The 12,935-nt window shown below is 41.0% G+C and overlaps 1 protein-coding gene across 9 annotated transcripts in view; it reads right to left on the minus strand.

The window, feature by feature from the left end:
* The window catches only part of LOC121299021 (unconventional myosin-Va-like), a 61,126-nt gene that overhangs the window by 12,808 nt on the left and 35,383 nt on the right, over positions 1-12,935 (minus strand). For 5 of the 9 annotated variants that reach the window (XM_041226465.1, XM_041226464.1, XM_041226463.1 and 2 more), the window contains exons 15-30: positions 12,035-12,037; positions 10,293-10,445; positions 9,543-9,640; positions 8,925-9,011; positions 8,475-8,583; positions 7,344-7,555; positions 7,094-7,250; positions 5,909-6,148; positions 4,771-5,019; positions 4,485-4,578; positions 4,102-4,250; positions 3,231-3,344; positions 2,890-3,027; positions 2,580-2,636; positions 1,261-1,488; positions 537-545 (exon numbers count right to left, since the gene is read on the minus strand). In XM_041226465.1, coding sequence (XP_041082399.1) covers positions 537-545; positions 1,261-1,488; positions 2,580-2,636; positions 2,890-3,027; positions 3,231-3,344; positions 4,102-4,250; positions 4,485-4,578; positions 4,771-5,019; positions 5,909-6,148; positions 7,094-7,250; positions 7,344-7,555; positions 8,475-8,583; positions 8,925-9,011; positions 9,543-9,640; positions 10,293-10,445; positions 12,035-12,037 — 2,097 coding nt within the window. The remainder of the gene's footprint in view (positions 1-536; positions 546-1,260; positions 1,489-2,579; positions 2,637-2,889; positions 3,028-3,230; positions 3,345-4,101; positions 4,251-4,484; positions 4,579-4,770; positions 5,020-5,908; positions 6,149-7,093; positions 7,251-7,343; positions 7,556-8,474; positions 8,584-8,924; positions 9,012-9,542; positions 9,641-10,292; positions 10,446-12,034; positions 12,038-12,935) is intronic. The other 4 variants (XM_041226470.1, XM_041226469.1, XM_041226467.1 and 1 more) reach the window with 1 other exon arrangement.

A 12,935-nucleotide genomic window follows, 5' to 3' on the forward strand; every position in this document is an offset into this window, starting at 1 on the left:
AAAACAGTCTGGCAAGTCTTAAGACAAGAACACAACTTAATGATCATGCCTGACTTTTTTTTTTAAACAGCATGCAGTTGACAAATGAGGCAGTGATACAAATACAATGAAAGGGCTCAGTGTGGCCAAGCAAGAGAAAAGAACAAGAGTGTGACAAAACAAAGAGCTTTTGTTTTCCCATAAGAGTGGCATACTTATGGTATACAGAAGAGACTACAGGACTTTTGGTAAAGGAAAGGGATATTAATGGTGCTCACTCATTTTCCTTTTGACATTAACAAGTGTAGCTTGTTAGCTTCGTATTCACACTTAAATAAACTGGTTAGGAGATTTAACAAATCATCAGGTCAAGCAAGACAGCTGCTATTATGCCCACTGAAAGCAACTCTGGTTTTTAATTTCCTGTTTCTCAAGCTCGAACAACAGAGACTGGGCTGTACAGTGACAGTTAGTTAGCTCATGCAGAGTGGAGAAAGCTCAATTCCAAAACAAAGGTTAGAACATCAGCAGGAAAAAAAAAAAAAAAACTGATTTACCTTGTTCTCCTGGACGCAAGGAATTGATGGAAGGAAAGAATAAAAACACAAAAACAACAATTAAAAGGTACTGTCAACTGAGCACGTCACCATACAGCACATCAAGGTTCAAAAAACATTTCCGCAATTGTTTAATGTTTTTAATGTGAAGCGCCCTATAAACTCCCAACAGCTGAGAAGTGGGTTGTTATTATTTGTTGTTAATATTTGTTTATTTAGCAGATGCCTTTGTTCAAGGTGGCTTACAGAGACTAGGGTGCGTGAACTATGCATCAGCTGTAGAGTCGTTTACAACAACGTCTCACCCGAAAGACGGAACACAAGGAGGTTAAGCGACTTGCTCTGGGTCACACAATGAGTCCGTGGCTGAGCCTGGATTTGAACCAGGGACCTCCTGTCCTTTTCTTTAACCACTGGACCACACAGCATCCACCTAAGGGTTCCTTTTATCTCATCTTAAACTGTGCTTGGCAACTCTAGTTGTCAACAGCTGTTACATTATTTAATTAATCCTATTCAACTTCAAAGTGGACCAGAATCTTTAGTCGAACAGCATTTGAACACTGACATATCGTAAAAGACACAGCACAGTGGGTGTCTGTTTGTTTTATTTTTACTTTTGAAAAAGATCTGTGCAAAAAAATATATACTATAGTCAGTATGGTCCCAAGCCCTATGATCCATTCCGATAATCTGACTGCAGCATTTAATTTCCTAAGCACACCTTCTGATGAATGGCTTCCTTCTGGCTGACCAACTGGGAGCGGAGGATGAGCACCTCCTCCTTGCGGACCTCCAGCTCCTCATTGGAGGAGTTAAGCTGCTCCATGACTACCTTGTAGGCAGGGGAGCCCGGCGCTGTGACCCCCGGGGGAGACTTCTCAGACAGAGCTTTGCGCAGCTCGTTCAAATCATTCTTCAGCTTCTTGTTCTCAGAGTCCAGTTCCTGACGCTGCAGAACGAAGCAAAACGTTCTAACGAACCCCACCGCTAAAAGTCCAGATTCACACCATTTACATTTCTTAACTCTATTATCCTGTTATGTGTGTTGTATTTCATTCACCAGTGCTATTTCAGTTTAGAAGGCTTCCTAACTAATATCCTTTTACATCCACGGGGGGGCATCTTTAAAAAATACTTTTAAAAGCGGAATTTCAGAAATGACCACTAGGGTGTGCAACTGTAATTCTTGTCCCTCTGCAACTCTGGTATTTTCAGATAGATTTACCATTTACAGGGGACAGAAATCACAGCTGCACACACCTAGTGACAATGTACCCCACCTGTTCAAATCCGTATCTAGATAAAGAATGTGCTGCAGTCAGGACGCATTTGTGTTGTCTAGACTGTACTACTGTAACTCACTTTTTATAGACGACCTCAATCTTTGATCTATAAATCTCTGGCTGGTATTAAAACATCCTGGCGCCGGTCCTCTGAGATGTATGATCACATTACGTCAGTTCAGCTTGATCTTCATTAGCTGCCAATATACTGACTTTAGAGGTGAACTCTGGTTTACTACCTTGCAGGCAAAGGCTGTCTATCCATCTAGAGTCTAGAACCTTTTTGTTTTCTGTGTTAACTCTGCAGCAGCCTGTAGGTGCCAAGAGGAAGGATGTAAGTGCTTGCTCGGTACCAAACCTCTGGAACAGTTTCACTCCAATCCTTTGCTAATCTAACTTACTGTATTATAAACAATAGTTATGAATTCTATTGCGGTCTGCTGGAAATTCTCCATAGTTCTGCTTTAAAATAGAACTGTGTTTGGTAGGTACTGTATGTAAACATTACCATTCTGTAGCAATAGTCAAGCTGAGTACTGAATCTGCTGAGGATTTCTTTACTACCTAAGATTAGCTACAGAACTGAAACACAAGGATATCTAGCAAAACAGACTACAGTATACTAATCCTCTGTATACTGGGTCGTATGGTTTTAAAGCAATGTTGAACTCTATCTGTTTCTGACTATCACATTGTCATGTCTACCTAACTATCCCTAACAGAGACACCCCCCCCCCCCCCCCCCCCCCCACTTCACCTTGAGAGACTCGTATTCCAGCTCTGCCCCTCTCGCCCTGTTCTGCTCATCTTCCTCCTTTAGTGGAAAGAAAAACAGGTGAGCAAAAAGGTGGAAAACAAACCTGTGCACTTTTGTCTAAAACTTGATTAATCCTCATCTCTGGGACAAACTATTTTATAAAACCAGCAGTGGTTTCCTCCAGCATCAAGAAAGTTAGATGTTAGTTAATGCAGGCATTAAACCCCCAAAGGCGCAGGCACTCATAGGGGTGCACAGCTGGCATTTTCTGCAGCCTCTGGGATCGTCGCACCCAGATCTCCATCCTTACCCTGGCCCTGGCTCGGTAAGCCTGCTCCTCTTTCTTGTCCAACTCGTTCTGCAAGGACTGCTTCTCCTGCTCCAGCTCCGTCACCCTCTTCTGCAGTTTCAGGAACAGGGACATGTCCAAAGGAGCCTTAGTAACATCCTGCAAAATCACCCCCACAAAGAGAAGTTAGAAGCAGGCCACAGGAGGGGAAACGAGATGTCAGAAAATGGAGGATGGTAACCCATATAAATACATATAAGTATTGAACCTGTAGAAGTTGACATGTTTAGATTTTGTTTTGCTGATGAAAATCTATTCCAATTCATTCCCTATGGTACGGAAAACAAGACATCATTCCTTACCTCAGCTCCCCGTGCGCTCTCCTCGGACTCAGCGAATTCTGAGTTGTATGTGTACTCAGACTCATTGCTGCTGTGCGTGGAGTCTGTCCTCCTGTGGCCTGGCTTAGGAATGTTCTGTGAAACAGACAAACACATTTGATACTACATACAAAAACAGGCACCTAGCAGTTCACAAAGCACTCACCGTGTCCTTGAACAAATACTACAGAGCAAAAACAAAAATGGCACTACCTTACAAATCCAAATCGCATTGGCAAGAACCGTAAAAGTGTTTTTAGCTAGAACTCTGGGGAGGGCACTACACTGTTTTTCTACAGCTGGGATTTTAAAAAGCAGAATGATTTTTATTACTAGAAAAGGAACAATTGAGGCCGAGTTATTTTTTTACAAGGAGGTCCTGGCATGACAGCAACACAAAGAGAAGCAATCAGTTCATCAGCAGATAAAAAATAAACACGCTGCAGTACTTAATTCATACGCTATTTAAAATGATGAGACAAAATGAAATGCAATTCAACACATTCATTGAACCAGGGCCCAAAGAGTGCCATAAATATAGATGAATGCAATGATTCTAGAGCCAAGGGATGTTATACTGTCAAGATCTGTATATATCTTTTAAAGCCTCAATTCTCCTGCTCCTACCCTGAATACATTTTTCATTTTTACACAATTCTAACTAGCTTCTCAGTCTTGACATGCATTACTTATGCATCGCCACAGCCTTGTACAATCTTAATAAAAGCTATCACCTTTTTTTTTTCTTTTTACTCTGAATAAGAATAAGTGGCTTTGAATTCACACCTTTGAGCCGAATACGGAATTCTTAATACATCCCCGATTCATCAGGGAAGTTATTTGGTTCGCTCACCACCATGAGCGTCATTTCCTCCTTGAGGTCGTCATGGCGATCCTCCAGGCGCCGGTGCTCGGTCAGGAGGTTCTGATATCGGGAGCGCTCTTCATTCAGCTCACACTCCAGCTGCTTGGTTTCCTCTGCTAACGCCTTCTCCATTTTCTCTGTGAGGGACAGGGAGCACAGCCAGAATCAGAAAGGAACTGAACCACAGCCCCAGGTCTTGCTCACAGTCCAGTGTCTAGTCGATTCTTTTGTATTTAAATCACCCGACTTTGCCGTTTTAAAAACAGATTTAGTGAACAGCCCATTAAATTGTAGAATAGTCTGACCATGGTTATTATACAACGTACAATACACATTAAAAAAAGTCAAGCTTGCTTATATCGCATTTGTACCTGTCATTTCCTGGTTCTGCTCTTGAATGAGGCGGTTCAGGTCATCTTTCTCTGTCTTCAGAAGCAAGTTCTGCTCCTTGAGCTCAGCCACCAGCTAGTAAGAGAAAACAACAGGGTGCCAAGTTTTGGGTTTTGCAAAATTCCAAATATTCAAGAGATAGTAGAAAAAAATAGATTTAAAAATGTTGCTACAAGGCAGGAAGTTGTCTCCAAGAGCATCCTACAATTCGAACCAAACAGCCTTGGCCAAGCCCTGGAACTCCAGGTTCTGACACGATGCTCCTACCTGCTCGGTTTCCAGTTTGTATTTGTCAGCCCACTCCTCGATGGTCCTCTTGTCCCTCTGCGTGTCACACAGCTCCTTCTTCAGCCTGGCCAGCTCCTCCAGCAGGGTGGTGATGCGGTTCGAGTTGTTCCTGGCCTCCTCCTCGGTCAGTCGCAGCCGCTCCACTTCGTTGCGAAGCTTCTCGCTCTCCACAGCGTACGAGTTCGCCAGACTATTCAGACGCTCCGTCATGGCTTTCTTGTCTTTGTGCTAGAAACAAGGGCCGCATTCTCTTTACCAGCTATGTAAGAACGCCTACACAGGGGAGCATGCCGCTGAGTTTCAATCAGCCACAACAGAGTAGCTGAACAAGTCAGGAAGACTATAAATGGACATTGCTGGGTTGAGTTATAAAAAAGTTTGGATATTAGGAAATTTTAAATTCTGTTTCATATTGTATCTAATCCAACAGTTCCTAAACAATTCAAACTCTCCCTGTGAAAATACATTATTAGTGTTCTTTGTGTACCAAGCTCATTTTTGAGATTTCTTCATGAAAATGCCAACATTTCACGTAAAACATTTTTTACTTCTCATTCTCAGAATGCCAATGATGAAATACTTGTTCTAACATAAAATGTGTGTCATATCTTTACATATAGTGGGAGTATTTAGGCATGTTCTATATGGATTGTAAGTTTTGTACAAGTTGCACAGAATATTCGGGTAATACATTTACCGTTGATGTTTTAATATGGTGTTTCTGATAGCGTAACATAAACAAATGTGCCTTTTAAAAAGGGATAAAAAAAACTCAAGGATACATTTCTCACAGGGAGTACGTTCAATTTAGAAATTACGAGTAATATTTCAAAAGACAGTAATTAAAAAGCATGAGACAGAAAAACAAGAACAGCTTAATGGCAACGGTTCAGTTTCACTTCCAAGACAGCCAGGATATAAATAACTCTAGAAAAAGAGATACTCGGTAATATAGAAAGCAACCGGTTACACGGCAGCACCTCGTTAAAAGTGACTGTCCAATAACTTGTCTGTGTCATTGTGTCTTTCAGCTCCAGATAGACAACAGTGTGTACAGCAAACATTACTGTTGTGAGCCACAGCAACCCGCTAGGCCCATTCCCATGGAAACACTTACCTGCTCATCCACCTTGCGTTGCAGCTGCATGATCTTGTTCTCCATGCCGATGTTGAGCTTCTTGAAGTGCTCCACCGAGCGGGCCTCGATCTTCAGCTTCTTCAGCTCCCGTCTGGCCCTCATGCGCCGGATGCAGCACTGAAGGTAAACAACGGCTTCCAGGGACCTCTTGTAATGCAGCCGGGCCAGCCAGCCTCGTACCCTCTTCTGGATAATGATAGTTTTGTGCTCCTGCAGCATCTGTAGGAGTGGAGGGTGGATGGTACACAATAATATTAGTATTTAGGAACCTATAAATTACTATGCAGCATGTTTTTTCCAGTTTTGTACCAGAGACAGACCTATCAAACTCCACAACCCTCACAGTGACCTGTTAGAGAGAGTTAGGACTGGGACAGCTGTCGTTGTTTCTCACAACCTGCCCAAAGATAGGTTTGCTGGCTCGACTGTTATGGGATACCTTAAATATCCGTCCTCTCACCCAACACACGTAGACACGTAAATACACACATAAGGGACCGTCGCTCTCCCTGTCACTGTGCAGTTTATATCTTACTGACCTTGCCTTATTTATACCTTAACTCTCAGCTTCTTAAACTGTGATAAAAATCCCAGTAATTTGAAATTGTATTTATTTAAATAAAGTTATTTAGACAAAGTTATTGATGATATTGTTTGTGCCATATTGTACTGCTTATTCTGGCCAGATACTTTAAGGCTTTAGAAAAATAAATAAATAAATAAATAAAAAGACAACAGTCCTTATTTTAATAGATGAATAATATAATTTAACAAAAAAACTGTGGACTCATCAGTAAACTGTGGATTGGTTCAAACTCATAGTAACTATAGCCAATTCAATATAAGTGACTCTCTCAGGCAATTACCAAGTAGTTAGCTTTATAAATTGGGCTTCATCGATTTTAGTTCTCTTTTGGAGAAGGACAACAGTTTATCAGACGCTGGCACCTTCCAAAAACTCAACTTCCACGGTTTAACATCTAGGGCAAACTAGACACCTACCCAGGGGGCAAACAAATTCAACAGCCACTCCTTCCTAGAGTGGCAAAAGTATAATGCCAATACCAAGAACAGCATGCAGATTATAGCTAGGCCTCTACATAGTACTGCTGAAAAAAAACAAAAAACAAAAAAAACAAGAAAGAGATAGAGAGAGTTTCTTACCGCCTGGTACTTCTGCCGGGCCATGTACGCTCGTAGCATGCACTGGACGACGAGAGACGCAGCCTGCATGCGCCGGTACCTCTTGCGCTCCCTGTACATGCGCTGAAACTTCTGGATGGTGACGGCAGCCTGGGTCCGGCGCAGGAACTTGGCAAGGCTATAGGAGAGGGAGAGGAAGAAGGCACAGCAACGTCAGCAGGCGAAATGGACAATTTGCAGGCTTTTCTATGACCACTTCAAAGTCCCTTACCATCGTGCCTGGTAGCCGCGGACATATCTCTGGATGGTGATGGCTGCGCTCCGCATGCGCAGGTACTTTTTGCGCAGCAGCCAGCTGCGAATGGTCTTCTGGATGCGGATGCAGGCGACGCGCAGTTTGTCGGCTCGTAGTTTCTCCAGGTAGGCCACTTGCCCGGCCCGGAAGAAAATCTTTGTTTTACCAAACTGATACTTGTCTTGATCCTGCAAATAAGATAACATTTAGTGTCAGGCAATCCTTAAGTAGGACTAAAAAAATTCCAAAAAAAGACCCAATAGCGACACCTGCTGGGGGTGTTGGGAGTGGTGCAGCCATGAGCTCACCCACAGCCACTAAGTTTTCTCCTCCTGGTTGGGAATCTGGCTATGCTGCTGCAGGATACCTCACAATCTATTTTTTCTTTCCCCAAGGGACAACCTCCCTCTTATGACAGTAGAGGACAGTACCAGAATCATGTGCAGCTGAGATACAGAAACACTTTTTTGTATCCTTATTAACTTTTAATACACTACTGCACGCCTGGACTATTGGATGTGTGACTGAATCTTCATCCAGCCACCTCTCAGATTAACTATGAATAGCAAAGTCAATGTAAAAACACGAATGTAAATACATAAAGTACCTTAAGACTGAGATCGCCTATTTTGCCCAGTTGACAGAAATAGATGAGCTTTAAAAAGACTTGCGGCTAAGAATAGCTCTCAGTATTCCCAGTGCTAATTATATTTTAAAACTCCCCTGCACAGAAGCAGAAGCAATGCACACTAAAAAGAGTTAACCAGCAAAATGTATTGTATTGCTGCCAATTATGGAATGGAAGGCAAAATGTAATTGCTTGTTACGCCCAAAGGCCTCTAATAATAACAGTAATTTTATTATTACATTTTAAAAAGTACACAAAAAAAAACAATGGACTACCTGTTGAGGATTGAAATGCAAAGCTCTGAGATACCAAATCTTTGCCCTTAAGGGTCAAAGTTTAAAGCGTCTTCCAGCAACGTTAATGAATAACAGATTCGAAAATAAAGGCCCTGCGATTTCCGACTGGAAGACTGCTCCTATAAACTCCCATTCAAAGTTACTGTGAAGCGTCACCCTTGTTTTTACAATAGTGCGGTTTACCTTGATCAGCTTCTCCAAGACATTCCTACACGTTAGCCTCCTGTCGCTCAACACATCCTTTTGTTTCATGAGAACACGGTAGCGGCTAAAAAACTCCTGATACGTCCACCTGGCAGAGAAACAACACAGGGTTAGGAGAGGAACCGGAAAGCTGCGGTAACTTTATGCAGAGGACAAGACCCATTAGAAGAGCTGCAAAGAATCAGGTCCTGTATTATAAAACACTCAACGACAGGGTCTGTATTAATACTTCAACAAAACTCGAAAACCAAAAGTAGATAAACATTGAAGACTTCTGGTCAAAGAATTTCCTTTTAGTATCACTCCATACTTAGAACACCTGGGGGCAGTGGGAATGGATGGAGTTGGGGAATGGTTCCCTCACTTCTGCAGTTAATCAGTGATGTGATCACTAGTCAGTGAACACACTAGTCAGTAATCACACTGTACCTTGATGGGAAGCCTGCTGCAGAGATACGGATTGTTTCCAGGACACCACAAGCTCTGAGCTGCTGCACAGCTCTACTGGGATCAAACCTGTTTGAACAGAAAAACGGCACGAAGGTTCAGACTGTATTACTCTTTTTGTATACTGTACTAAATACACCTTCATGTATTTAGACCTACTCAAAAACCCTACAGTGCTAGTGACCGTGTTACCACTGTGTTTTTTTTTTTTCTTAGTAATATAATTACTTTTGGTTTCTGTGCAAAACCAGATAAGTTAGAATCAGCTTTGTGATACTGTTTCTATTAAGGAGAAATGTAAGTACAACATGTAAACATAAAAAAAGCAACTTATTAACACTTGTCACCAACACCAAAAGGGCAGGTCCACCATCTATTGCAATCCACCTTGAGTACTGTCTGTAATCACTGAATGAGAAACTATTTGGAGAATTATCAGAATTGAAAGTGAACTCTAATTGAACGTGCTTCTTAATGTATACAGCTTTAACCGAATGACTTTTTGGACAGTGCTGTGCTGTGACACAAGCTTGCCTTATTCCTTACTTGGCAGTATTGACTGTCACAACAGAAGGTGAAGGCTGCACTAGATTAGCTTACGTGAAGGGGTGTTTGTTATCATTCGGTTTGATGCAGCGCACATAGTGGGGGGTGGTAGCATTCAGCGTATCCATTAGCAGCTGAAGAGAGTTACGAAACTGCAAAAATAAATACAATAATATTACATTTGGAACTTCTGTAACTGTTTAAGAACCCTGCCTTCTTTCTCTCCCTCTCCTTTATTAAGTGCTGATGCTAATGAACAGTGTGTTTAGTTTAAACACTGTAAAACACTGCAAATAAGTGATATACCTTTTAAATGGCAGGTATAATTAAAAAAGTGCAAGAATAACTGTACCTGTAATCATCAGGTCTATCAAACAGCAGTTTAACATCAATACCCGACTTTGTTTTAGCCCCTGAATACAAGCATCATTAGCTTCAAATGTCATCTTCATTTTTTTCCCCCTTTACTATTTTATGGTGTTTGTTCAGAGTGGTTCTGGGTTCTGTTTCTCCATGACCGAGATGGTGTCCTTGTGTCTCTAAAGCTGCCTTTACCAGCTCTCAGCTTGTCTGGAGAATCCTAAGTGCCAGGACTTCCTCCTTCCATTCAGATCACATGACAATGTCCCAGCACTTCCCAGGATTCTTCAGACAAAGCCGCTCAGAGCAGCTAAAGGCAGATACAGAGAAAAAATGATACCAACTCAACATTGGAATAACAACTCAAAGCCAGAAAAAAAAAATGCGGGGGGGATAGTTTCCCTATCCAACACAGACACATTTAGCACTACTCAATGGCCTTACCTGAAGCCCCACAGTTTTCTTGTGGTCCCGGCTGGTTTGTCCGGGGCGTGTTTTGGTTTGTTTGACGCTGAGTCGAGTGCGACCGCCAGGCGGGGGCCCTGTTGGGGAGGTCGCCTTCTCCTCATCCTGAAACAGCTCCACTAGTAACTCAAACTGAAAAATAACAAACACAGGTTACAACAGGTTTATTCTACAGTATACCAGTTGATTTATGCCACAGCGTACACGAACCTGGGAAATCTGTTAAAGGAACCAAATGTCTTGATGATCCATCCTGGACGCCTTCGTCAGTAAAATTAAAATTTTTTTTTTTTTTTTTTTTTTTTTTTTGCACCTAAAACGCACCAGACCATTCCCTCTTGCCAAATACCTGGCAAAAATGTGATTAAATTGGAAAGTTTTCTTGATGAATCTTTGAGATTTTATAATAGTTTATTTAACAGAAAGGTGCTCTTCTCTGTAACAGACAGGGCTGTCGCACACAAATGAATTTTGAAATATTGTGCACATGAAACGTGATGCAAAATATGCATAAACTATATACAAATATCTGCTAGTTTTCTTGAGACCCACACTGATTATTAAACTACATTTATAAGGAATGTTTTATTTGTCTTCCTTTAAGACCTTCACTGCAGATCACAGCTCTAGCTTCTCTTGCCGAGGCACTTTATTATATAAAATAAGCATGGACTGTGATCCAGGAAGGAATGTATTAATGTCATCTAGATTCTTGGAAAGGTTCCAGGAATGATGCTGTGAGCTATATGACTGATACAGTTTTTGGGTTGATGATAAATTTGATACTGTTAAAATATCAATGTTCTCATTTATTTCTGTATGACCAATCCTAGACTAGACTGCCTCCTTGAACATGTATGGTAGTGTGTATAGTATATAACTGCATTAATCAGAACTTACCTGCTCAAATAGAGACCATTAAAAAAACAAAACAAAACATAAAAAAACAACATTTAGCATGTTAAACTGCTGTTAAAAAGCAAAACAGAATCCCTTTTAAACACATTTCTTAACATTCTTAACAATGGCATGACCAGCATTGAAAAATGAAAAATGTGTACAAAATACACTTTTAAAAACAATGCGCTTTGCCATAAATCACACTTTTTGCTCTGAGAACATTCTGGAAATGCTAAAGCAAATCTTTCATATTAAAAGGGATACTGTATACTTAGCAAGGTGTACAATTAGCATATGAGTTGTGTTATTCACACAGGGAATAAATTAACTGACATTTGACATTTTTCACAGCTAAAGTGTTACCCTTGCTGCATCTGCAGGACACATCAACTGCAGCATCCAGTCAGGAGATGGTACAAAGTCACAATCACTGTGTCATTACTGTATAAATCCATACTATATTGCTAAATTATTCCCAGTTTTCTTTAAGGTGTATATTAAAGCCAAGTTTATAGTTAATAGTTAAGAATTTACAGCACATGCTTTAAGCGAAGATGGTCAACAGCAAAAAGCCTATAGAACGCTAGATCATGCTGCAAAACACAGTGGGGTATTTTAATAATAAAACAAACCTTCCGTTCCCTTCCCCCACAACCAGCTGCTCAATAAGCTGCTGTCATGCACATTACAACAGGGCACAGCACCTAGACCGGCTGCCCATGTACACAGGTATGTAACTGCAGTGATGCAGACAGATAAGGTATTAGACATATTCCAGTGAGTTGGTTAAAAATAGAATGTGCAGCTAGTATCAGGTTTACCTTCTGTAGAACAAGGAATTCAAGTTGGAAGATACAGAACCGAGGAACAACAAGTGGGAAGAAAGATTTAATTAAAAGCATGACTCTCAAAAAATTGTTTATATATAGATATATTGTAAATAATACAGGCTCTTTTCAACCCCTATAAACCTTTAGCCACCAGCCACCAGTTCCAATTCAGATACACGGTGTCAAGCACAAAGATTTGGTGATCACAGCCTCGACTAAAATTAGAGCTGCCCAATAGAAGGAAACGTGAAGGGAAGCAGTGAAGGGAATCACAATGAGGGGCTGGATGGCAGCATCACTCCCCATTCCCAATGGAAGTGAGAAGTTGATTAAGCGTTTTCTGCGGGAGTCCGATATGACCCCAGAACATCATTGCAGAAACATGGACAGAGATGATTTATCCTCAAGGACTGGTTCACAGAGTTACTATTATGCCTGTATTTAATATGGATCCGTAAAACTCTACTTTTAATGTTTTTGGAAGCAGGAAAGAAAACAAAAATAACAGTTAAACAACGTGCTGTGAAATGTGGTGTACAGCAAACATGTTTCATGGAACCTACACAATGGGAGTCACATGGGAGTCTAGGGTCAAAGGTCCTTCCTCTTGATGGCTGTTACTTTTTATAAGCCCCAAAGAGCCTTTTAGAGTAAAATATTTATTACTTTGATCCCAGTTAAGTCTGGAGCAACTGTAAAAATGTTGACATATTTTTCCACCTTGTGTCAAATAGATCAAATATAACCAGACATGCCCGCACAGAACTGATATATGTGCATCCTATATGCAATGGTATGACATATATATTTATTGTACTTTGCATATTATATAGGTCATGCTCTTTATATGATCCTTTATATATAACAACACATGTATGAAAGAGTTCATATC

Source organism: Polyodon spathula, chromosome 24 (genome assembly GCF_017654505.1).
Source record: "Polyodon spathula isolate WHYD16114869_AA chromosome 24, ASM1765450v1, whole genome shotgun sequence".
NCBI classification, from domain to species: Eukaryota; Metazoa; Chordata; class Actinopteri; order Acipenseriformes; family Polyodontidae; genus Polyodon; species Polyodon spathula.